Source organism: Triticum aestivum, chromosome 4B (assembly GCF_018294505.1).
Source record: "Triticum aestivum cultivar Chinese Spring chromosome 4B, IWGSC CS RefSeq v2.1, whole genome shotgun sequence".
Taxonomy (NCBI): domain Eukaryota; kingdom Viridiplantae; phylum Streptophyta; class Magnoliopsida; order Poales; family Poaceae; genus Triticum; species Triticum aestivum.
In genome coordinates, this window is record NC_057804.1 from 382,352,770 (window position 1) to 382,377,704 (window position 24,935).

At 42.9% G+C, this 24,935-nt stretch overlaps 1 protein-coding gene and 1 long non-coding RNA gene across 3 annotated transcripts; both read left to right on the forward strand.

Annotated features, from left to right (window-relative positions):
- The first annotated feature begins 9,097 nt into the window (after positions 1-9,097).
- Positions 9,098-13,013, forward strand: LOC123092259 (pyruvate kinase, cytosolic isozyme). Its single transcript, XM_044513971.1, has 3 exons — positions 9,098-9,466; positions 11,450-11,911; positions 11,992-13,013. Exons 1-3 carry the CDS (start codon positions 9,215-9,217, stop codon positions 12,805-12,807), a joined length of 1,530 nt encoding a protein of 509 aa, XP_044369906.1. The 5' UTR covers positions 9,098-9,214; the 3' UTR covers positions 12,808-13,013.
- A 4,272-nt stretch (positions 13,014-17,285) lies between these two features.
- LOC123092260 (uncharacterized) lies at positions 17,286-21,007 on the forward strand. Of its 2 annotated transcripts, XR_006444432.1 has the most exons (4): positions 17,286-17,735; positions 18,346-18,418; positions 18,625-18,726; positions 20,790-21,007. It is a non-coding gene; the product is annotated as an uncharacterized lncRNA (long non-coding RNA). The 2 variants fall into 2 exon arrangements; XR_006444433.1 differs by having other exon boundaries at positions 17,286-18,418.
- Positions 21,008-24,935: the final 3,928 nt, after the last annotated feature.

Sequence of the window (24,935 nt, forward strand, 5' to 3'; positions counted from 1 at the left end):
TGACAGGCGGTCTACCGGTGCTATACCAAGGCCGCTTGGCAAACCTCGGGCCATTCCGAGAAAGTTTAACACCCGCACACGAAAACAAGGTCTGAGAGGGGCGACGGGCGCGCGCGAGAGGTCTGGACTCCGAACGGACAACGGAGAGAACTAGGAGAACCCGAACGGATGCAAGTTTTGAAAAATATGCAGATGAAATGCAGATGATGACATGGCAAAATGCAACACGCAAGCAAATGACATGGCAACAACAACGAATAACTGATAGACACCTGGCGCATCGAATCCGGGGCGTTACACCTTGGGCCCGGGGGCTATTGTCGACATTCTGGGAACCAGGGTACCCAGACTTCCCTGCCTATAGCCCATGGCTTGGCCCCATCGATGCCCTGGTATTATCCATCTTTGGCAGCAACAAGACAAGACCCTCGCGAGGGGCCAAGCCTCGCGAGGCGGACGGCATCAAGACCTCTTGAAGAAGCGGCCTTCCCAGGCGGCCTCCTGAGGAGCGGAGATTTCTATGCAAGCCCTCACCTCATGAGGCCAAGGTGACATCAACCATGATAACCAAGGTCAGGCGCGCGCCAGCGGGTGCAGAGCGGTAGGTTTCCTCTTTGGTGCTAAGGAAGCAAGTGCAGGTGCAGAGTCCCAAGGAATCAGCCAAAGGTTGCCGTTTGCGTGCAACAAGACCAGGAGCGCCAGAATGGTAGGATAGATGTCATCGTCGAGCCCACTATGACGTCCCGATCGGAAGCTTTGTAGGCGAAGATCACCTTTCATCTAGATAAGATGTACTACATGTCCCCTTTCAAAATTGGCCACTTTGGGATCCCTTCCCGCCTAAGTTGTGAGGGAAGAGGACCGAGGCCACTATAAATATAGCCTAGCCACCACCGCGAAAAGGGATTGAGTCCTTGAGAGATTGGACCCCTGGAGATTGAATCCCTAGAGCTCATCACAAGAACAAGCCTCCCGAGGCTGTTCTCCCCTTTGTACTAGTTCATCCTCATCCCCCACGAGGCCAATCCACCACAAAGCAGGAGTAGGGTTTTACACCGCAAGGTGGCCCGAACCTGGGTAAACTGTCGTGTCCATTTCCTTCCCATTCATCGAGCTAGGTTGTGAGAGTAGTGAGTTGATTGTCTTGAGAGGTTGAGTTCTTCACACACGCCACTGAGTTCGAACCTTTCTTGGGTCTGCGGAGCCCGGAATCCGACAGTGTATACCCGAGTCTTCTCTACGTTTGTTGCTTTTGCAAGAAGCTCATGGTGGAGGACTTATGGGACACTTCGGCCGTGACAAGACCTTCACCATGTTCTCCAAAAACTACTTTTGGCCAAAGATGTTTTACGATGTCGCATGCTACAGTAGCCGATGCATCATATGTCGCAAAGCTAAGTCGCAAACTCAATCTCATGGATTACATATGCCACTTCCTACTTTGTACCACCCATGGGACGATATTAGTATGGACTTTGACTTTGGTTTGCCTAGAACCCAAAATGGCAAAGATTTGGACCGTTTCTCTAAGATGGCACATTTTTTGATGCAACAGGATAGATGATGCTCCGCATGTTGCAAATCTCTTTTGTAGAAAAATCTTGCGTTTACATGGAGTGCCCAAGAGAATTGTGTCAGACCGCTACGTCGAGTTCCTTAGCTACTTTTGGAAGATGCTATGCGCCAATCTTGGCATCAAGTTACTCTTCTCATCAGCGTACCATCCACAAACTGACGGCTAAACGGAGGTCACCAACCGGATACTCTCTACACTCCTTCGTGTGTTGATCAAGAAGAACATCAAAGAAGTGGGAGGAATGCTTTCCCATTGCCGAGTACGCCTACAATCGAGCACGATACTCTACAACCGGCAAGTCCCCCTTCGAGATTGTATATGGTTCAATCCATTGTCCCATCTGGACATTCTACCACTACGACTACAAGAGCGAACCAACATGGACGCGAGTGCAAGAGCAAGTTACCTCAAGAAGGTGCATGAAGATACACGATGCACGGTCGAGAACCAAGCGCACCGCCTCGTGACCAAGCTAAACATCAACAAGCACCCCATGGTGTTCAACCCCAGAGATCTTGTGTGGCAACACCTTGGCAAAGAACGCTTCCCCAATGAGCGCAAGTCCAAGATACTACCTCACGCCGACGGATCATTCAAGGTGCTAGAACACTACAACAACAAAGCCTACAAGATCGACCTTTCACGCGACAAGTACAACATGAGTGACATCTTCAACGTCAAGGATCTATCTCCCTTCCATGGTGATGAAATTATTGGTTCGAGGATGGATCTTTCCCGAGGGTGGTGGGGGAGATGATGCGGAGCATCCTATGGTCATCCCCATCGACGTACCTTTGACTCCCAAGACACCAAGTGGACCAATGAGTAGAGCTCGTGCAAGGGCCATCGAAACCGAGGTGGAATCGCTTCTCTTTGAGCTTACACATTACGCATGCGAGACATGGCTACTACCTCAAGCGGAGATGATGTGTGTGATCAGATACTTGGAGGAAGGCCATGGAGATGCTACGAACAACGGACAAGACGACGAGGACGCCAAGCATGAGAAGCAAGAGAAGGAGCTGCCGGCAAGCTACAGCCACCAGACAACCGGTACTTATTGGACATCCGGTGCCCTGATGATCAGCCAACCAGAAGGCCCAGCTGACGAACTCTACCGCAACTAGACGACCGGCAAGTACAGGATGTCCGAAAAGTCCCAGCGGCCCGGACGACCAAGCTCCTCCAGAAATCCGGTGCAACATGTACATTACAAAAATGTCAGAAGACCAACGCCCTCTGGACGACCGAGCTTCCGGACGTCCGACATCATCCGAAAATCCGACAACGCCGCACCTGAGCCTAAATGTCAGATGTCCATCCTGTGACGGACGACTAGACCCTCGTGAGGCACCGGACGACTGGTAACTTCCGAAGGTCTAGAGCCTGTCTATGCACAGCCACTCGGCCCTTGGCCCATGTATCCTCTCTCTCCCCCTAGACTATAAATACCCCTTCACCTGGACGAACTATGGTTAGCAAATATATTGAGATATTATAGAGAGAGCTTTGCTCATCTACCCCTCCTCTTGGAGATCAAGACCTCTTAGGATAAGATACCCAAGTGGATATCAAGACCTCCCTTGTGGAGAAGACTGTCATCAAGACCTCATCTCCTTTGGATTTGGGAAGAACCTTACTTTTGTGTTATTTTCCCTTGATTGTCCATGTTATGCTTGTGGATCTCATGTATGCTATTCTAGTGGATGTGTGATTTGGGTTTGTTTGAGTGATTCCTCTTGTTGTTCTTGTTGGTTTCCCCCCTTTTCCCTCTCCAAGTGTGAAAAGATCATCAAATTACAGTTTCACCCTACATCATCTTGGATCATAGCAAGGTTGATTCACATCTTTGAGTCCCTGCCCCCCCCCCCCACTTTCTAGCCTAATTTTGTGTGTTTTTAGTTTTTTACCCAATTTCAAGAATCCCCACAAAAATAGTCATACCATTTTTTGTGATTTGTTGGTTTGATGATGTTTTGTTGATTTTGATTCATGGATTTGAAGTGTACTGGGTAGATCTAGCTTTCCCCCACCTTTTACACCACTTCCATCCATGAAATTTGCCCAATTTTTCTCTCCTTCCCCGAAATCCACGAGTTCATCTTCATCTGCACGGTCCCGAAATCACCTAGCCACGAGACGTCCGGACACTTTCCTGCCACCAGTCATCCGACAGATATCGGACGTCCGACCAAGCCTGACGAAACTGAAATTCAGCCACCACCTCCACTTCCACATTACCAATCCTGAATCCCACCATTGCACTTCCGCCAACCCACCGAGCTCCGAATACCACCACCGCACTATCCGCTACCACATTCAATTTTGACCATTTGCCATTTGAGATTTTAAGTCCGCTGTTTTCCATTTCCTAGGGTGTTTCGGTTAACTTGGAATGGTTCGACATCAACATCTTCGCTGCTCATCTTTGCCATGGACTCGACATCAACAATGACCAATTCACCATTTTGGCACCCCCACCATAAGCAAGGACGGTAACCTCGGTAACATCATTGTACATTTTTTTCTACTGCATTTCCCAACGGATGGCGTGTGAGCGGGTGGCAAGCAAGGATAACATAAACCTAGCTGGGTTTCTTGGGAAACGATGGCTCAACCTAATGCAATTGGGGGGTCTTCAAGGACTTTGAGCCTTTTAACCTGGCTTTGTTATCGAGGCAAGCATAGCGTGTACTTTGATTTCCTGATTCTGAGATCAAGGATTCTTAAAGTTGTCTATTTCCCTGGTAGGACTATTCTTGAAGCAAAACTTAATAATAACGCATTCCAAATATGGCGAGCGGTCATAAAAGGAGGAGATGTCTTGAAACATGGATTGATCCAACACATAGGTAATGGAAATTTCACAAAAATATGGAATCAAACCTGGCTCCTAGGACTAGGCAATGCAGTTGATTTTCTATCTTATTGATGACCTGTCATATCTGGTGAGTGAACTTATTAATGGAGAAAGTTTAGTATGGAATAGAGAGCTAATTGAGGAGGTTTTCTTACCTATCGATGTTGTGGTTATTTTAAGCATACTGATTTGTACAAGAAACATAGCAACTTTTTATCATGGATGGTGAGTGGTACATGATGTTCTTTGTCATGCCTTCTTACTTATGTTGATCTCCACTAAATTGTGCAGGGAAGATTGGCTCGAAGACCATGATGGTTCAACTAACTGATCCGGTGAAGAAGGATCATGGAAGATTTTGAAGTACTGGTGCCAGCAAAAATGCATATGTTACTCTAGCTCCTTGCCAAGCACTCCCTCCCTTCAAATGATATTAGGCACGGAAGAAACATGTTGCATACAAGTACTTGCTCCCTATGCGACATTTAAGATTTATGGAAGCACTCGCTCTTGGGGTGCAATATGTCGAGATGTATGTGGGGCCTTGCTACTTCTTGAGTTTGCGTAGGTTTTTCCCTTGAAGAGGAAAGAGTGATGCAGCAAAGTAGAGATAAGTACTTCCCTCAGTTTGAGAACCAAGGTATCAATCCAGTAGGAGACAACGCACAAATCACCGAATACCTGCACAAACAATCAAACAAACTTGCACCCAACGTGATAAAGGGGTTGTCAATCTCTTCACGGTTACTTGCAAAATAAGTGATATCTAATAGAGATAGATAAACGCTAAAGTAAATATCTTTGGTATATTTGGTTTATAGATGGGAAAGTAAAAGATTGCGAGAATAGTAGATCGGAAACTAATATTGTAGATCGGAAACTTGTATGATGGAAAATAGACCCGGGGGCCGTAGGTTTCACTAGAGGCTTCTCTCAAGATAACAAATAATACGGTGGGTAAACAAATTACTGTCGAGCAATTGATAGAAAAGCGCAAAGTTATGACGATATCTAAGGCAATGATCATGAATATAGGCATCACGTCTGTGTCAAGTAGACCGACTCCTGCCTGCATCTACTACTATTACTCCACACATCGACCGCTATCCAGCATGCATCTAGAGTATTAAGTTCATAAAGAACGGAGTAATGCATTAAGTAAGATGACATGATGTAGAGGAATTAACTCAAGCAATATGATGAAAGCCCCATCTTTTTATCCTCGATGGCAACAATACAATACGTGCCTTGCTGCCCCCTACTGTCACTGGGAAAGGACACTGCAAGATTGAACCCAAAGCTAAGCACTTCTCCCATTGCAAGAAAAATCAATCTAGTTGGCCAAACCAAACCGATAGTTCGAAAAGAATTACAAAGATATCAAATCATGCATATAAGAATTCAGAGAAGATTCAAATAATATTCATAGATAAGCTGATCATAAATTCACAATTCATCAGATCTCGGCAAACACACCGCAAAAAAGTATTACATCAAATAGATCTCCAAGAACATCGAGGAGAACATGGTATTGACAATCAAAGAGAGAGAAGAAGCCATCTAGCTACTACCTATGGACCCGTAGGTCTGTGGTAAACTACTCATGCTTCATCGGAAGCGCAATAGAGTTGATGTAGAAGCCCTCCATGATCGAATCCCCCTTTGGCAAGACGCCGGAAAAGGCCCCTAGATTGGATCTCACGGGTATATAAGGTTGCAGCGGCGGAAAAGTGTTTTCGTGGATGCCCCTGTTGGTTTGGGGATATATGGGAATATATAGGTGAAAGAATTAGGTCAGGAGGTGCACGAGGGCCCACAAGGGTGGGGGGCACGCCCTACCCCCTGGGCGCCCTCCGTCCTTGTGGTCGCCTTGTGGCTCCTCCGATTTCATATCCAAGTCTCCTGGTTGTCTTCTGGTCCAAGAAAAATCATTGCGGAGGTTTCATTCCGTTTGGACTCCGTTTGGTATTCCTTTTCTACGAAACTCAAAAACAAGGAAAAACCAGGAACTGGCACTGGGCTCTAGGTTAATAGGTTAGTCCCAAAAATGATATAAAATAGCATATTAATGCATGTAAAACATCCGAAACAGAAAATATAATAGCATAGAACAATCAAAAATTAGAGATACATTGGAGACGTATCAGGCCTGATAGTTATTAGTGGGAAAATTGAAGTGATAATATCAAATATATCTTAGAATATATGGTACAGGTAGAAATGAGCAAAAATCCACTCATCACTAGTCTTAGATGAATTGACTAGTTTGGTATCTTCAAGACTTTGAAACGTTTATGATGAAAATAAATAAAAGGATTTATAAAGGAAAGTATGATATCAGGAGAATGGCCTAAAGCAATGGCCTTTCCTATAATGGGATGATTAGGCATGAGATGGTTTGTTTCATGGTAAATAGTAAAAGTGTATTGTCTAGCAGTAGTGTGATGTTACCCTTCATAGTATTGAATGCTCAGTAGGCAGGACTCCCCATGCAAGATTATTTGCCTTTATTGTCCTATCTTTCATTACCATCAACAATGGTTGGCTCTTCAATTAAGATTGTTACATCGGACAAACGCTTTGTGTGTAGATTCTCGTACTCCTCATAGCGTCTTTGCTCCTCGTTGATACCAACACATGTCACATGGAGGTTGCAGAATCTAGACACCAGGTGTTTACCATGTAGGTCTCTAGTTATCTAGCCCCTTAAATTAGAAACAAACATTACATAAGACATGGACAATCAACCTCATAAAGAATCATCAAAGTAACCAAACATAATTTTAATAAGTATTAGGCACGATCACATGTTACCGTTCCCTACATCTCCCATGCCCTAGGTGGACCGCTCACACATTGGAATGATCACAACCAAACATAGAGATCTAGTAAAAGGAAATCATATTAATAGTAATATAGCTTTTCATGGAAGATGAATGAATATCTGGATAAAGATCTCTGGGCCGAGGTATGAATCAGTTTTACAAACCCTAATCTTACAAGAATGAATCTCTTTGTAATTGTGGTTTTCTCGATGTGAAATATAGGATCACTGCTCAATGAGAGGGAAGTTAGCTCAGATACGAAGGGCTCTCAGAATCAGTGGAATAAGCTATGGACGGTAACTGTTCTAACAAAGATCAAAAACTTCGCTTGGAGGTTAGCCACTAACTTGGTCACTGAAGGGGAGGCATTATTGAGAAGGCACATATTAGACTCGAACACGTGTGCAATCTGCAGTAGGGCAAGCAGTCCATGCAAACATTCTCTCGTTGAATGTCGGACGTCGAAGAGTGTATGGGTGCTAGTCGACAAAGGTTTTCCACAGCAATTATGACATGTAGAGCCGAAGATGCCAATATGTGGGTGGCGATGGTGCAACACTCGATGAACGAGAAGCAATTCGTTAAGGTTCCAATCACCCCGTGGGCCATTTGTTAGGAACTTCAAAAATCAAAGCTTTCAAAGTCCATATCGCCAATGAATTTTATTAACAAATTCCTTAATGATCTTGATATGATATCGCCAAAGAAACAAACTGGTACTGTGGGTAAAAGGAGCACAGTGAGAAAGTGGTGAAGCCTTCCGAAGGGTCAGGAAAATTAACTTAGATGCAATGATATGCATGAGGGAGGAGATGAGATCATGTGCAATAATCTGTAGGGATGACCAAGGAATTTCATTTGGGAGCTTCGGTCATCTATTACGAAGGTTTAACTAACCATGAGATTTTACAAGCTTCATCGTGTTGCGAGGTGTTGCCGTTGGCATATGATCTGAATCTTCACCGAGTAAGAGTGACCATAGTTTGTCATTTAGATGAGATTTCTCTGGGTCCATTGGTGGTGATCATTGAGGATCGACACATTTTGGAAGCTACGCTCTTTTACGGGGTTCGAGATTGTGCATGAAGGAAGATAGTCAAGTTTTGAAGCACATTTTGACGAAGGTGGCCACCAACTTCCATTTGGATGTCATGTTTGATTAATCACCACTTTAGACATTATTTGCATTGATGACATTACTGATGTTTAAATAAAGCGGGTGAATTATAAAAAAATTAACTCAGTTGATGAACCCTTCATCTCTTCTTTTTTAGAGAGGGGGGGGGGGGGACCCTTGACCTTTGCATACTGAACAAACTACTTAGCAACTCGTTTGCTTAATATGACCGAGCACTTCAAGAGGTCTAGTGGAATGTGAGAGGGACCGTTGAATTGTGTTTCGACATTTTTGCTAGTCATTGACCAATAAAAGTATTTTCACTACAGGTTGTTGTAGAACCTGCCTATATTTGAAGAGAAGCCCGGATTGGCTCGGTAGGACCTTCTGAATCGGTTTAGGGGAGTTAACCAAAGTCTAAATTGTCCTACAAGTAATATCACTTGAAATACGTAATATATATTGTACTTCCTATGCAAGCTTAAAACGCAATTGGAGGAAAACGAATTATGCCCTCTTCCACAAGAAAACCCCAAAAGGCAACATGTTTTTTTTTTCATTCACGAGAAGGTCAGGCGCGTATGTACACACATACGTATATTTTTGCAAAAAAAGGAGGGAAAAAAAAGTGAACCCCAGCCCTACCGCTTTACCCTAGCGTCCCCGGCCACCCCGGCTCGTACGCCTTCCCCCGCACCACCCTTTATATATTCTCTCGCACCGCCACCGTCCCTTCCGATCCAACCTCCTCTCCTCTCCTCGCCGCTACGCATCAACCGCTCGCGCCTCGGCGGCTCCTTCGTCTCGCACCACCCCTCCCGTTCCCCGGCCGTGCAATGGCGGACCTAGCGCTCGGCGCGGGGCCGGAGGAGATTTGGCGGCGGCGCCCCAAGACCAAGATCGTCTGCACCCTCGGCCCCGCCTCGCGGTCCGTGGAGATGTGCTCGCGGCTCCTGCGCGCCGGCATGTGCGTCGCCAGGTTCAACTTCTCGCACGGATCCCACGAGTACCACCAGGAGACCCTCGACAACCTCCACAAGGCCATGGACATCACCGGCATCCTCTGCGCGGTCATGCTCGACACCAAGGTCCGCGACCTCTGCATGCCCCTACATCTTGTATTCCAAGCCAATTTGCACGCTCTAATTTTACCTTGTGATTGGCTTGTCATATACTTTTTTTTTGCGACAATCATAGGAACTACGACTTGACCCGATCTATTTTTTGTGCGCATATTTTCCTTTGGTTCTTCTGTATTTATTGCGTAAATTAGTCTATACATGCGACTTGTGTACCTTGTTTGCACAGGCGTAGCAATGAGCACAAAACTTCCTCGTAGAGCTCTTACATTGTCATACAGAAAGTTAGTTTGGATTTGTTGTGCCTGCTTGCATACAATTAGGCATCTTCAGTGTTCTGAAGACAAATGCCGAGACAAGAAATCTAGTGTGTTATATTGAACAATGTGAATTTGTATTGTTCACTGGACAATAGTTCCTTCATGGATTGGTAGCTTTTGGCTGTGGCAGCTAGGCCTAGCAAATTAGGATTTCATGCTAAATGTTGGTGTCCAAATTGGCAGAGCGTAATTCATCCCCTTCACACGTTGCTTCGAATGTATGGTGTACTGGTTGTTTTGCTATATAAGGTTGCTGTCAGGTGCATTAATAATGCTAACCGACTCCCTGATTAAATTTTTTGCGCTATATTCTAATCATACTATATGAATGCATGACATATGTTGAGAAGTCCTTTTCTATAGTCGACTGCACATATAAATCATCCATATCCATATCCGCAAGATTGTATAGTCGACTACACATATATATCATATCACCATCTCGCCCTGATTACAGGCGGTTGGTATTAATTAGTTCCTTAAAACCTTTCTATACAGATCCAGAAAGTGCCATATACTGTTCATTTGTGGGCTGAAGAAATATGATTGGACCTTTATAACACCCAGAAACATATGCCTTTCACAAAAGAGGCAGTGTGCCACCAGGTGCCATGCAATTCAATGGGATGGTTTCTTGTACCATGTGGTTTAACACTTTTTGTGTGCGTCTGTGATAGTTCAGGATATATAGAATATTCTCGATGCTTTGTAGGTTCCCACACGTACCATCTTGTACAAGCAACGAAAGAAACACACACCTCTAAGAAGAAATGCTGTTGTACAGGTATACTTTTAAAAACCAGATTGGTCATTCAAGCTACCACTTTACTGGTTCATTAGTAGTTCACTGGTCTGCTTGCTGGTATGGATATATTAATATCAGCGTTATTACTTGATCTAAAATTGTGGTGTTATGCACCACAATTTATTAGTAAACCTTGTGTAGAAAAGATAAAGTTTGCAGCTATATATGATTGCAAAGAGACTCATGCTTCAGTATTAAAGTCTAAACATCAAGAAACTGCCTGTCATAAAAACGTCAAGAAAATAAAATTGGTTTCTACACTATGTTTAACGACCAATGTGCGATTCACCTATCTTTTGGCTTGTTATTCATGTTTCATTTGGTGGCTCTATGTTATTGGTCTGTTTAAAAATTGGGTTGACTTTGAAGGTTGAGTGATTTTGTGATGGATAGTTGTATTGGCCTGGATTTTTTGTACTGGATGAAATGCATTATATACAAAGATATAATTTACTTGTGGCATACGGTTTACAGGAACTAGCCAATACACTAGATATTCATTCGCTTGTATGATATATACTCCCTCCGTCCGAAAATACTTGTCATCAAAATAGATAAAAAGAGATGTATCTTAGAACTAAAATACATCTAGATACATTCTCTTTTATTCATTTTGATGACAAGTATTTCCGGACGGAGGGAGTAGATTACTAATTATTAGCTTTCTGGCTTGCATATCAGGATTTACTTAATTCTACTTACTGCTGGTAAAAGTAATTTGTGCAATGCTAAAAGCTGCTTCCATGACCTTGTACCTAGAACTCCATTTGAACATCTTGTAAAGTTCAATGTAGCACATGAATCCTACATGAGCTCGGCCAGCATTATTTATTTTCTCAACTATGCCAATCTACTGTCTTTGTACAGGGACCAGAAATTCGCACAGGCTTTCTGAAAGACGGCAAGCCTGTAAAGCTGAATCAGGGGCAAGAGATTACCATAACCACAGATTATACCATCAAGGGTGATGAGACCATGATTTCCATGAGCTACAAAAAGTTGGCTGTAGATGTGAAGCCTGGGAGCACTATACTATGTGCTGATGGCACCATCACACTCACAGCGCTTTCTTGTGATCCTGAGAAAGGTCTAGTTCGCTGCCGATGTGAGAACTCTGCTCTCCTAGGTGAGAGGAAGAATGTCAATCTTCCTGGCGTCATTGTAGATCTCCCAACACTTACAGAAAAGGACAAGGTGGATATCCTACAGTGGGGTGTTCCAAACAAGATCGACATGATAGCACTCTCCTTTGTACGGAAAGGATCAGATCTTCAGATGGTCCGAAGTGTGCTCGGTGAACATGCCAAGTCAATCATACTTATGTCCAAGGTATGTTTATCCCCACAAAGCTTGCATTTTATTTTAGGTTGTTTTATTGCTGTTGTCTTATGCTAGTTTCTTACGTGCAGGTTGAGAATCAAGAAGGTGTCGCTAATTTTGATGACATACTTGCAAACTCAGACGCCTTCATGGTTGCACGAGGAGATTTGGGTATGGAGATCCCAATTGAGAAGATTTTCTTTGCTCAGAAGGTGATGATCTTCAAATGCAATCAACAAGGAAAGCCTGTTGTCACTGCAACCCAGATGCTGGAGTCGATGATCAAGTCTCCCCGCCCTACACGGGCAGAAGCAACTGATGTCGCCAATGCTGTCCTAGACGGAACTGACTGCGTGATGCTTAGTGGCGAGACTGCAGCAGGGGCATATCCAGAGTTAGCAGTGCAGACAATGTCCAGCATCTGCTTAATGGCAGAGACCTATGTGGATCACGGTGCAGTCTTCAAGTTGATTACCGCAGCAGCACCAGTTCCTATGAGCCCACTCGAGAGTTTGGCATCGTCAGCTGTTCGGACGGCTAATGTCTCCAAGGCATCGCTCATCTTGGTCCTCACGAGGGGAGGTACGACTGCAAGGCTCGTCGCGAAGTACAGGCCAGCGATGCCAGTCTTGAACTGCGTGGTTCCAGAGCTGAAGACCGACAATGATTTCGACTGGACTTGCAGCGACGAGGCTCCTGCAAGGCAGAGTCAAATTGTTAGGGGCCTGATCCCAATGTTGAGTGCCGCTACCGCAAAGGCTTCTGATACTGAGGCCACCGAGGAGGCCGTCAGTTTTGCCCTGGATTATGCCAAGAAGCTCGGCCTCTGCAAGTCGGGAGATTCAGTTGTTGCGGTGCATCGTCTCAGCGCATCATCCCTCGTCAGGATCTTGACAGTGGATTAGGGTCAGGTGATGTTGGCTCATGGGGGCAAATTTTGTTAGGTTGTTATCGGATCATCGCTATCATTTTGTTGGCTCATCCCACGTCGTGAGTCCTATATTACGTCTTGTGTTCAGCTACGCATAGTAAAGAGTTGGTGTCGCCCATTCTGAATATCTTGCTAAATAATACATACTCGCTACTCAATATATATGCCACTTCATGCTCAGTGTGTTTGGCTGTCTAAGTTTTATACAAAGATCATGCGTTGTGGTACACATGCAGTGTGAGCAGCTGAGCAGGTTCCTTTAGGAATGGGTCGGTTCCGTTTCTATGTTTGGTTATGAGTATTAGATAGAATGGAACGGTTCCGTTCTGGTGTTTGGTTGGTGAGTTGGAATGGTATGATTTTCAGCAACAGGATGAATAATATTAACTCTTTGTATTTTCAGCAGCAGAGTATTCAAGTTCTAAGAAATATTTGAATTGTATTTACAACACCAACAATTTATAAATATACTCAAGCATATATCAAACTTAAATTCACACTATTTTTAACAAGTCACATATATAGGTAAAAAATCATTACCCAGCAATTCAACATACACATCAAGCAAAAATCATGAAAAATTAGATGCTGCTGCTATACTAATTAATCCAACATACGCACCAAGCAATTCCTGTACTGCCGCTATACTCGTCTCTATCGATGCTGCTCTTTGTTGCTGCTGCTCCGCTGCCTACTAGCCACTTCTTGCCCAGGCTCTGCTACTCTACTCCACGTCCGCCACCGCCGAAGGCAGCCAGGGAATCGATCCGCCGCAAGCCGCCGCTGCTGAGGAGCGCCACCAGAAATCCATCTGTCGCAAGCTAGGGAATCAACCCGCAACAATGAGACGAGGGATGAGCCTGGGATGCCAGATCAGGGACCGAAGGTGGAGCAGCGCTGCAGATCGAGAGAGGAGGAGTTGGCCGGCAGTGAGGTAAGGAATCGGTGCAGGGCGGGGTGGGGCGGTTGCGGCGCAGATCGAGGGAGTGGGAGACGAGGGGGAGGCGGCGCACCAGGGAGGAGAGGCGATAGGACTGGGAGTGCGAGGAGAAAGCCGGTTCCGCGTCATCCGCTCGTTTTGGAGGTCTCACCCGGTTCCGCATCTGGGGCGAATATTCGACCCGTGGGAACGAGGTGGTGATACTCCATCTGTCAACTGAACACGAGAACCAGGCTCGGGAATGGGTCGGACCCGTCACATTCCAGTCCGTTCCAACAACTAAACACACCCTTAGAATGTGTGAGTTTGTGACAAAGACCTCTTTTGAATTATTAAAAAAGAAGGATTTCTATTTGCAAGTTGCAACCGTGGGGCGTCAGTCAAGGCGACATAGCTTAACTCTTGAAATTTTATCGAATAACCTAGGACTTTTCATAACCTCTAGAAAGACTCTAGGGTCGAGAGGAGAAGAATAGGACTATAGTATGATGACCTCCCGAAAGGAAGAGAGAACCCGCGCCGGTGCTCGTTTTAGATTTCAAACTTACTGTGACTCCCATGTGCGAAAGTGATTTTCCGCGCCCTTCAACTAAATACAGAATATTGAATACCAGCCCAAAGGTTAATCACACTCACATCTTTACCTAAGGTAGAGTTGAATTTTTTTTGTGGGTTGATAGTCAATTCTTTCGAAGGGTTCTTTTTCCTCGTTCGAAAGTCACCCCCCCCCCTCTCCACTTCATCCCCATGACTAACTAAGACCAAGTGAGTCATGTTTTCAAATTGAACACTTTTCATTTATGATATGATTAAAGGAGAAGATTGTTCTTTAACCAAACATATGCAGATCAAATCATGTCTTATAGCAAGAAGAAATCTTTCTCGGTAACAATCCCCTTGCCCCTCATTTTTTGAGAATCAGAATTTCGAGTTAACATTTTTTCATTGGGAATCTTGGCTCTTCTATCTTCGACGGGAGTTAGGGCATCTCCAATGCAAATCCTTAAAATGAACACGGTATTTGTCCGCGGACAGTTATACGGGAGCCAAACCATCCAACGCTGCATGCATACATTTCAAACCGGCTTTGAACAAACCAGATGAATTTCATGCAAGTCGGATGAATTTCATCCAAGCCGAACCAAAATCATTACATTTTTGACATATTTCAACTAAATTTATTGGACCGGGCTTTTTAAACCTAGTCTAAATGATTGCCGACCGCGGTGGCGCTCATTTCCGGTGACATGTCTTCCCATGTCTGACAAGCACACCAACCAGCCATGAAAATCGGGAAGTGAAGCTGCAGGAGGGGAAGAATAGGAGTGGTCGATGATTCCCTCTTTAATGAGGTTATGCGAGCAAATGCTTGAACCAAAATACGTCATTGCTATGGGAGCATGTACTATTACTGGCGGAATGTTCACTATGGATTCTAGATGCCCTAACAAAACTTCATAAGAAGATATCGCGAGAAATAGTTGAGGACCGAACTCTGTCTCAAAATAAGCCGTGGCAGCGTCACATGTGCTACTCTTCCTCGGCGGAGTCCGCCTCGTCCGCGGTCGCCTGCCTCCTCTTCCTCCAGGTCATCTGATGTCGCTTGAACTACGTCGGTATTTTCCCAAAGAGGAAGGGATGATGTAGCACAACTACGGTAGGTATTTTCCTCAGTTATGAAACCAGGGTATCAATCCAGTAGAAGAACCAAGAAACACTATGTAAATGGTACCTGCACACAAATAACAAATACTTGCAACCCGACGCTTATGAGGGGTTGTCAATCCCTCTACGGGTAACGACGCCAGAAATTGTCAAGTGGACGGGATAAAAATTGTGTAGATTGGATAGATAGATCTCGATAAAACGCGAAATAAAATAAATTGCAAACGAGTGCAGCAATGTATTTTTGGATTTTTGGTATAATAGATCTAAAAATAAAAACGGATAAAAATAGATCTCGAAGCAAATATGATAAATAATAGACCCGAGGGCCGTAGATTTCACTAGTGGCTTCTCTCAAGAAAATAGCACACGGTGGATAAACAGATTACTGTTGGGCAACTGATAGAACATCAAATAATTATGATGATATCCAAGCAATGATCATTATATAGGCATCACGTTCAAGATTAGTAGACCGACTTCTGCCTGCATCTACTACTATTACTCCACACATCGACCGCTATCCAGCATGCATCTAACATATTAAGTTCATGGAGAAACTGAGTAATGTAATAAAATGATCACATGGTGTAGACAAGATCTATTCATGTAGGAATAGCCTCATCTTGTTATCCTTAATAGCAACGATACATGCATGTCTTGCTACCCCTTCTGTCACTGGGAAAGAACACCGCACGATTGAACCCATCACAAAGCACCTCTTCCATTTGCAAGAAAAATTGATCTAGTTGGCCTAACTAAACCAAAGGTTCAAAGAAGAAATACGAGACTATAAGTAATCATGCATAAAAAAGATCAAATAACTCAAATAACTTTCATAGATATAGATTTGATCATAAACTCAAAGTTCATCGGATCTCACAAACACACCACAAAAAGAGTTACATCAAGTAAATCTCCAAGAGACCATTACATTGAGAATCAAAAAGAGAGAAGAAGTCATCTAGCTACTGCCTACGGATCTGTAGGTCTACAATGAACTACTCACGCATCATCGGAGAGGCACCAATGAGGATGATGAACCCGTCTGTGATAGTGTCTAGATTGGATCTCGTGGTTCTGGAACTTGTGGTGGCTGGATTTGTGTTTTGTTAACTCCCCTAGGATTTTTAGAATATTGGGGTATTTATAGGGCGAAGAGGTGGCGCGGGAGACCACCGAGGTGGGCACAACCCACCAGGGCACGCCTGGGACTCCAGGCGCGCCCAGGTGGGTTGTACCACCTCGGGGCACCCCTATGGTACTTCTTTGGCCCAAGTTGTTCCTTCTGGTCCATAAAAATTCTTCAAAAAGTTTTGCTGCATTTGGAGTCCGTTTGGTACTAATATTCTACGAAGTAAAAAAACAAGCAAAAACAGCAACTGACACTGGGCACTATGTCAATAGGTTAGTCCCGAAAAATGATATGAAGTTGTTATAAAATGATGGTAAAACATCCAAGAATGATAATATAACAGCATGGAACAAGCAAAAATTATAGATAAGTTGGAGACGTATCAACATCCCCAAGCTTAATTCTTACTCGTCCTCGAATATGTAAATGATAAAAGTAGAATTTTTGATGTGGCACTACACCATGAAATTGTATTCCCTACGGACGTATGTTGAAAAAAGTCAATATTGCCGACCGACCGTGACGTGAGAAAACTTCTAATAGACAATTTGTTGGGAAATCACGTGAACAGTGAGTGACTGTCGGGCGAGAATAGTACAAAATTTGTTGTCGAATCATCGGTCGGGAAACGTGGTATGCCCATCAGCCCGTCGGTCGGTAAATAATGCCGACCCACAGTTCGTGGCAAATTGGCCAACGCGGGCTACAGAAATCTTTTAGCGCGAATATTTTGGCCCAAGCCCGCGAACGCTCAGATCTAGATAAGGTGTACCACGCACGCAGCCAAATCCCTAATTCCCCTTCTCCTTCTCCTTCGATTCCCCACACCCGCCGCCGCCGGGCTCTCCACCGCGCCTCCGCGCTCCACCACGGCGTTGGCCTCTCCCTCGCGCCCCCGCGTCTCTACTTCACGCTGTCGACCTCTCCACCGCGCCGGCCACCTCTCCACCTACTCCAGAGGAGCGTTGCCCTGCGGAATGGCGTGACGGCCGTGGCGGCGCACGTCCCGGAGGTGCTGCTGCTCGTGGTGTCCAATCCCGTCGACGACCTCACCTACCTGGCCTGAAAGCTTTCAAGCTTCCCGGCGAGCAGCGTCGGCGGCTCCGGCACCAACCTCCACTCCTCCAGGTTCCGGTTCCTCGTCAACACCCAGGACGTGTAGGTAACTAACTGGATCCTGAATCCTGATCAAGACTTGTGCCCTCACTCGATATTCTAGGATGATGCATGGCTGGACATAGAAAATGGACTGCTTAAAAATTATGTGTGATTAGTAACTAAATGTATATAGAAAATGGTTGGGACAACTCTGCTGGAATATAAATGTAGGGCATCATTTACTTATAGAACAATTATGTGGTAGTGTTGGTCTTGCTGTCAATATTTATACAGGACAAAAGCAGAACTTCGATCCAGTAAGTAAAACGCGTAATTGCTATATGTGTACAATTGGTTCCATGCCGGATCCATGTAAAAGAACACCTAACAGATCAATTGAGAAAGTATCATTGTTTCCTCGCTTATTTACTGAAACTGAATCTCTTCCAGTGCAGTTAGGGCAACAATTTAATTCTGATAATCATTTTCAGTTTGAGAAGTTTCTGTTTTTAAATGCTTCTTTTAAAGGACCATGTTCAAATGACTAACCTGTGTTTTGTGCCCAGGCTATTTAACTTGTTTCTTGATTAAGGTGTTGATGGGCTGTAACTATTTGCCACTCTGAAAATATAACACTTTTGTGCCCAGGCTATTTAACTTGTTTCTTGATTAAGGTGTTGATGGGCTGTAACTATTTGCCACTCTGAAGATATAAAGTGTTATTTCTTCAGGTATCGTATCACTGAGGTAAGACGATGAGAAGAATCCACACTGATGTCATTTTTTGCACAGTAAAATTACTTTCTGGTACACATATCTCATTATTAGATGTGGAGATGTTTTCTATTGATACTTCCATCTGACAAGACAAAAGAAAGCTATGTAGCTTCCATCACATTTGTTTTCTCCGCCAAGAAGAAAATGTAGCTCTGAGCACTAACCTATCTATGCAGGCACCCTCCCACGCACCTGCAAGCATGAATGAAGGACGTGTTTTGAGGTCTAGTGTAACACAAAATCATGATCATGTAGATCACGCGCATCAGCCTTCCAAAGTAAGCCATCCTGCTGTGTCAAAACTGTAGTATATTCATTTTTGGGTGGAAAGTAAATATAGGTAGAACATGAAGCAGTACAAACACGACTTGCTGAAGTCAGTGATATAGATTCTATTCTGTTCTAAAAATAGAACATTTAAACCACATGTGTGCTTTATGTGATTGCTTAGTTCCTGCCTGGTTTTCCTTTTTTACATTCTTCTTAAATTACTAAACCTTCTAGTTCTGTTATCTGGGCTAGACCTCCACATGTGTTTTATGTGATGGTTTAGTTCCTAGGTTATCTTGAAATTTGGAACTTCAACCCCCCCCCCCCCCCCAACTGTTGGTGAGTTCTTGCGGATTGCTTCAGTCTGCAACTAGATCTCCCTATCCTGCCCATCAAATCTGATTTACTACTGAGATGCAACTAGATTTATTTGTACAACTTCAGTTTTACGCTTACTTATATTTATAACGGGGCATCATATTATTAACTATTTTTTCATTCTCTATATACTGAACGAAAACAAGGTATTTTATGTTTTTATTCTCTGAATTGCACAAGTGGCATGCAACTGTTTCTATTCGTTTTATTATCTAGAAGCAACAGCAAGGATATATCATACATGAGGGTACATAAAGGCCAGCTAGGAAATAGATTAGCTTTGAACACCAAAGTCAAGAATCTACTTTTGTAACTAGACTTTTTGTGTTGAACATCTCTCCTAGACTGAGATTTTTTGATAAAGTCAAAAAAATTGCTAAAAAAAAAGATGTGTTATGGGGTGGGAAACACAAAGTCTGAGATTCCTTGTTCTTGGTGCAGTGACTTTTTATTCCAGGTTTACAATCATTTACTATCTACAAGTAATAATCCAGAATGATTAGTATTTAGCTGAAAGAGATCAAGAAAAAAATTGCTCAACGGTTTGCTCAATTCTCGTGAAATTTGTAACTGGATTGCCACGGTTATTGTTGTGTATATTTGTTTCTTTCTAGAAACATAGGGGTTTTATGCCACCGTTCGCAGATACTGCCACGGATGTTGAGTGGCAACATGTTATTCCTTAGGTTCATGAAATGGAAAAAAAATCTTTTGAGTTTAAATTTTCTATATTACTGCATCAATTATGTAAGCAAATAAGTTCACCTTTGTTAGACCCCTCCAGCTATGTACTTTTGCTGCTACTAATCGTGAACTATATCAACATGGAGCATTCTAATTCTTCTGCATTGTTCTCTATCTCGACAACTACTGTAGTGTAGGCTGAAGCAATGACATGTATGATTGATGTAATTGCATCTCAATAGGAACTATTTGGTGCATAGTATATTGGTCCTAGCCTACTTGCTGTAAATGTCTGATTTTGATGGATATTGTTTGGATTTGATTATACAATCAAGAATATTTACCCTTTTGAGCCATATTCAACAGGTATATCATCTAATACTAACGATTTCAATTATCATGGCGTATACAAGTCAAAACTAAATCCAGTAAATCCGTATATCTACTAAAAAGTCACAGTTATATATATTTAGCTTTCAGCTCAGTGTATATATATACTCCCTCCGTTCCTAAATATTTGTCTTTTTAGAGATTTCAAATGGACAACATGTACGGATGTATATAGACATATTTTAGAGTGTAGATTCACTCATTTTGCTTCGTACGTAGTCACTTATTGAAATCTCTAAAAGGACAAATATTTAGGAACGGAGGGAGTATTTAACTTTCAGCTCACTGTATCCACTATCTGTAAAGTTGTATGTTTATTATTTTGGAAACAAGTGTTGGAATATTGGCTGCTGGTACCTATGCACAGTAACTAAGTATGTCCTCGGGAACACTAAATGCTCAGCAGTCGGACAGAGAGCTTCTATGCCACATCCATGGCCACTACTGGGGAGTTGATTGGTGGTCTTCATGTTTCGAAATGCTACTTTTATAGATTAGATAAGCGTATTCCTCATTTTGTGTTCTTGTGTGTGCATAATGCAGATATGAATTCTGGCTGCATTCAATTTCATAAACTAATTGAACATTCTAATAATTGAGACTTCTTTAACTTTTGTAGGAAGCAAACATAAGGACTGGACTCACAATGAACCATGAAGCCGGCGATCTGTGTCAACTGGATGCTTTAGCTTTCATTTTGTACAACGATGTCTCATATTTGCGTCTTTTTGCTGTCATTCTGTAAACCTGATGTATGGTGCCTTGTCTTGGTGCTTAGAACAGACTGAAGTGTATGTATGTGACAATTAGTTAATGGAATAAAAGTGGTTTGGTGCACCTGATGTATGATGTCTTGATGGTTATGCTTAGAACACATGACCTATATGTATGTGACAATCAGTACCATATGCTAATTAAAATTGTGGTTGGCTAAACAAAATGTTGACGAATTATTGGCCGGGAAAAGAAAATGCCATCAGATTGTTGGTTGGCAAAACAAACACCATTAAACAGTTGGTTGGGAAAGGCTGTTGGTTGGCAAAACAAACACCATCAAACAGTTGGTTGGGAAAGGCTAACAACAGGCCCAACAAAATGTTGGTCGGGAAAGAATACCCATCCGATAGTTGGTCGGGAAAGGCCCATGGTTACCCCAATGGACTGTTGGTCGGGAAAGGCCCATGGTAGGCCCAACAGACTGTTGGTCGGGAAAAATACCCCTTAGCCATCAAGCAGTGTGTCGGGAAAGATATGTCAGTCGGGAAAGGGTTTTCCCGTCTGGACTTTTCCTAACAGACATGATTGGTCGGCATTAGTCTTTCCTGACCAACTGTATGTCGGTGGAAGCTGTATTTCCGACCAACCTAGCTGACGGGGATATAGTGTTGTGGTGTAGTGTGGAATGTTGCCTAACATGTTCATCGCATATTATTTTCTTTTGTAGCATGGACATATGGACTTTTGTATGATTCAAAGAAATAGTCTAGTTTTGACGTGAAGATTTTAACACTCAAGCATATGAACAAGCAACCATGTCTTTCAAAATATCAACACTAAAGAAAGTTATCCCTAGCCCATCATGTTCAATCATTGATCCATTCATGAAACACACTCGCATATTAGCTATACCCAATGCTCACGTACGATCATAGTGCCCCTTAATTGGTGCTTTATAAGAGAAGAAGGAGACTCAAATGAAAACAAAAATTGCATAAAGTAAATAGAAAGGCCCTTCGTAGAGGGAAGTAGGAATTTGTAGAGGTGCCAGAGCTCAAAGCTTAAATTGAGAGATATTTTTTTGAGAGGCATACTTTTCCCATCAACGAAAATGAACGAGTAATTCCCAACACTTTCCATGCTAGATATATCATAGGCGGTTCCCTAATAGAAAATAAAGTTTATTAGTTTTTCCACCATTCTTTCATAATACCAACAACTTCCAAGAAATTTATTATTTGACAACATAAAGTAAATTTGTTTTTTGCATCCCTATTACCGCCACACTCTCATGCAATGACAAGTGAATAAACACTCATCTTGAGAATAACACATCTAGCATGGAAAATATTGGCCACCCCCTGCCGCTTCATGAGCGGTACGAGCACACAAAAAGGAAATTTATTTCGAAAATTAGAGATGGCACATACAAATTTGATTAGAACTGCACGGAAATACCGCATATAGGTAGGTATGATGGGTTCATGTGGAAAAACTAGTTAAAGGATTTTGGATGCACAAGTAGTATTTCTACTTAGTACAAGTGGAAGGCTAGCAAAAAGATTGAGAAGCAACCAACCAAGAAACAAAAAATCACATAGCGAGCATTAAGCATAACTAACACCGAATAATGCACCATAAGTAGGATGTAATTTCATTGCATAACTATTGACTTTTGTGCTTGCATAGGGAATCACAAACCTTAACACCAATATTCTTACTAAAGCATAATTAATCACCAACATGACTCACATATCACTATCATCATATCTCAGAACTATTACAAATAATCAAGTTTATTTTTTCCAATAATCTTCATGAAATTTTTTATTATATCCCTCTTGAATATCTATCACTTTGGGACTAGTTTCATACATTGCAATTGCTAGCTCAAGCAAATTTAAGTGAACAACATGAGCATAAAATTTTTTGTCTTTCAAAATAATATAAGTGAAGCATGAGAGAATTTCTTCAAAAATATACTAACTCTCAAATCTAAGTGAAGCATGATAGCATTTCTTCAAAAATATAAAGCGCACCGTGCTAAAAAAGATATAAGTGAAGCACTAGAGCAATTCCATGGCTCAAAAAATTTAAGTGAAGCACATAGAGCAATTCTAACAAATCATAGCATAACTTGGCTCTCTCAAATAGGTGTGTCTAGTAAGGATACTTGTGAAAAACTAGAAAGCAAAACAAGCAAAGACTCATATAGTACATGGCGCTCAAAGCAAAACTCATGATATGTGACGAATAAAAACATAGCTCCAAGTAAAATACCGATGGTCGTTAGAATAAAGAGGGGATGCCACTCGGGGCATCCTGAAGCTTAGTTGCTTGTTTCTCCTTGAATATTAACTTGGGGTGTCGTGGGCATCCCCAAGCTTAGGCCCTTCTTACTCCTTATTCCTTCATCCATTGTGATCTCATCCAAAACTTGAAAACTTCAATCACACAAAACTTACCAAAAACCTTCGTGAGATCCGTTAGTATAACAAAGGAAATCACCACTCTAAGTACTGTTGCAAACCATCTAAGCATAGACCTGGCTCGGATGCCACTGTTGCGAAATGTTGCATGGAAAACAAAAAAAAATTCTACGCACATGCAAGATCTATCAAGGAGATGCATAGCAACAAGAGGGGAGAGTGTATCTACGTACCCTCGTAGACCACAAGCGAAAGCGTTTGTTAACACGGTTGATGTAGTCGAACTTCTTTGCGCTCCAACCGATCGAGTACCAAACGTATGACACATCCGCGTTCAACACACGTTCAACTCGGTGGTGTCCTCACCTTCTTGATCCTGCAAGACGGTGAAGTAGTGGATGAGTTCCGGCAGCACGACGGTGTGGTGACGGTGATGGTGCTTGGCTTCGCCTAAGCACTACACAAATATGACTGAGGGACTAAACTGTGGAGGGGGCGCCGCAACGGCTAAGCAATTGTCGTGGTTATGTGTGGCTGATACGTCTCCAATGTATCTATACTTTTTGATTGTTCCATGCTATTATATTATCTGTTTTGGATGTTTTATATGCATTAATACGCTATTCTATATTATTTTTGGGGACTAACTTATGAACCCAGAGCCTAGTGCCAGTTTCTGTTTTTCCTTGTTTTGAGTTTTACAGAAAAGGAATATCAAACGGAGTCCAAACGGAATAAAACTTTCGCGATGATTTTTCTTGGAACAGAAGACACACATGGGACTTGGAAAGGAAGGCATAAGGGTCCCGAGGGCTCTACACACCCTCAGGGTGCACCCTAGGGGGGCACCCCTGGCTTGTGGGCCCCACGGGACTCCTCCAACCCTAATCTTTGGCCTATAAATTCAGAAATATTCCCAAACAACCAGAAGCATCCACCAATACTTTTCCACCACCGTAACCTTCTGTACCCATGAGATCCCATCTTGGGACCTTTTCCGGCACCCTGCCGGAGGAGGATTCGATCACGGAGGACTTCTACATCAACCCTAGTGCCCTTCCGATGAAGCGTGAGTACTTTACCATAGACCTACGAGTCCATAGCTAGTAGCTAGATGGCTTCCTCTCTCGCTTTGATCCTCAATACCATGTTCTCCTCAATGTTCTTGGAGATCTATCCGATGTAATCTTCTTTTGCGGTATGTTTGTCAAGAAATGATGAATTGTGGATTTATGATCAGTTTATCTATGAATATTATTTGAATCTTCTCTGAATTATTATATGCATGATTTGATATCTTTGTATTTCTCTTCGAATTATCGCTTTGGTTTGGCCAACTAGATTGGTTCTTCTTGCAATTGGAGAGGTGCTTAGTTTTGGGTTCAATCTTGCGGTGTCCTCACCAAGTCACAAAGTAGGGGTAGCGAGGCACGTATTTGTATTGTTGCCATCAAGGGTAAAAAGATGGGGTTTTCATCATATTGCTTGAATTATCCCTCTACATCATGTCATCTTTCTTAAGGCGTTACTTCGTTCTTATGAACTTAATACTCTAGATGCATGCTGAATTCGATGTGTGGAGTAATGGTAGTAGATGCAGAATTGTTTCGGTCTACTTG

Excerpts from the sequence above, each read along its gene's own strand:
- LOC123092259 (XM_044513971.1), top strand. The coding sequence starts at position 9,215 with ATGGCGGACCTAGCGCTCGGCGCGGGGCCGGAGGAGATTTGGCGGCGG. Across the intron at positions 9,467-11,449 it reads CGGTCATGCTCGACACCAAG|GGACCAGAAATTCGCACAGG; the intron begins GTCCGCGACCTC and ends GTCTTTGTACAG. Across the intron at positions 11,912-11,991 it reads CAATCATACTTATGTCCAAG|GTTGAGAATCAAGAAGGTGT; the intron begins GTATGTTTATCC and ends TCTTACGTGCAG.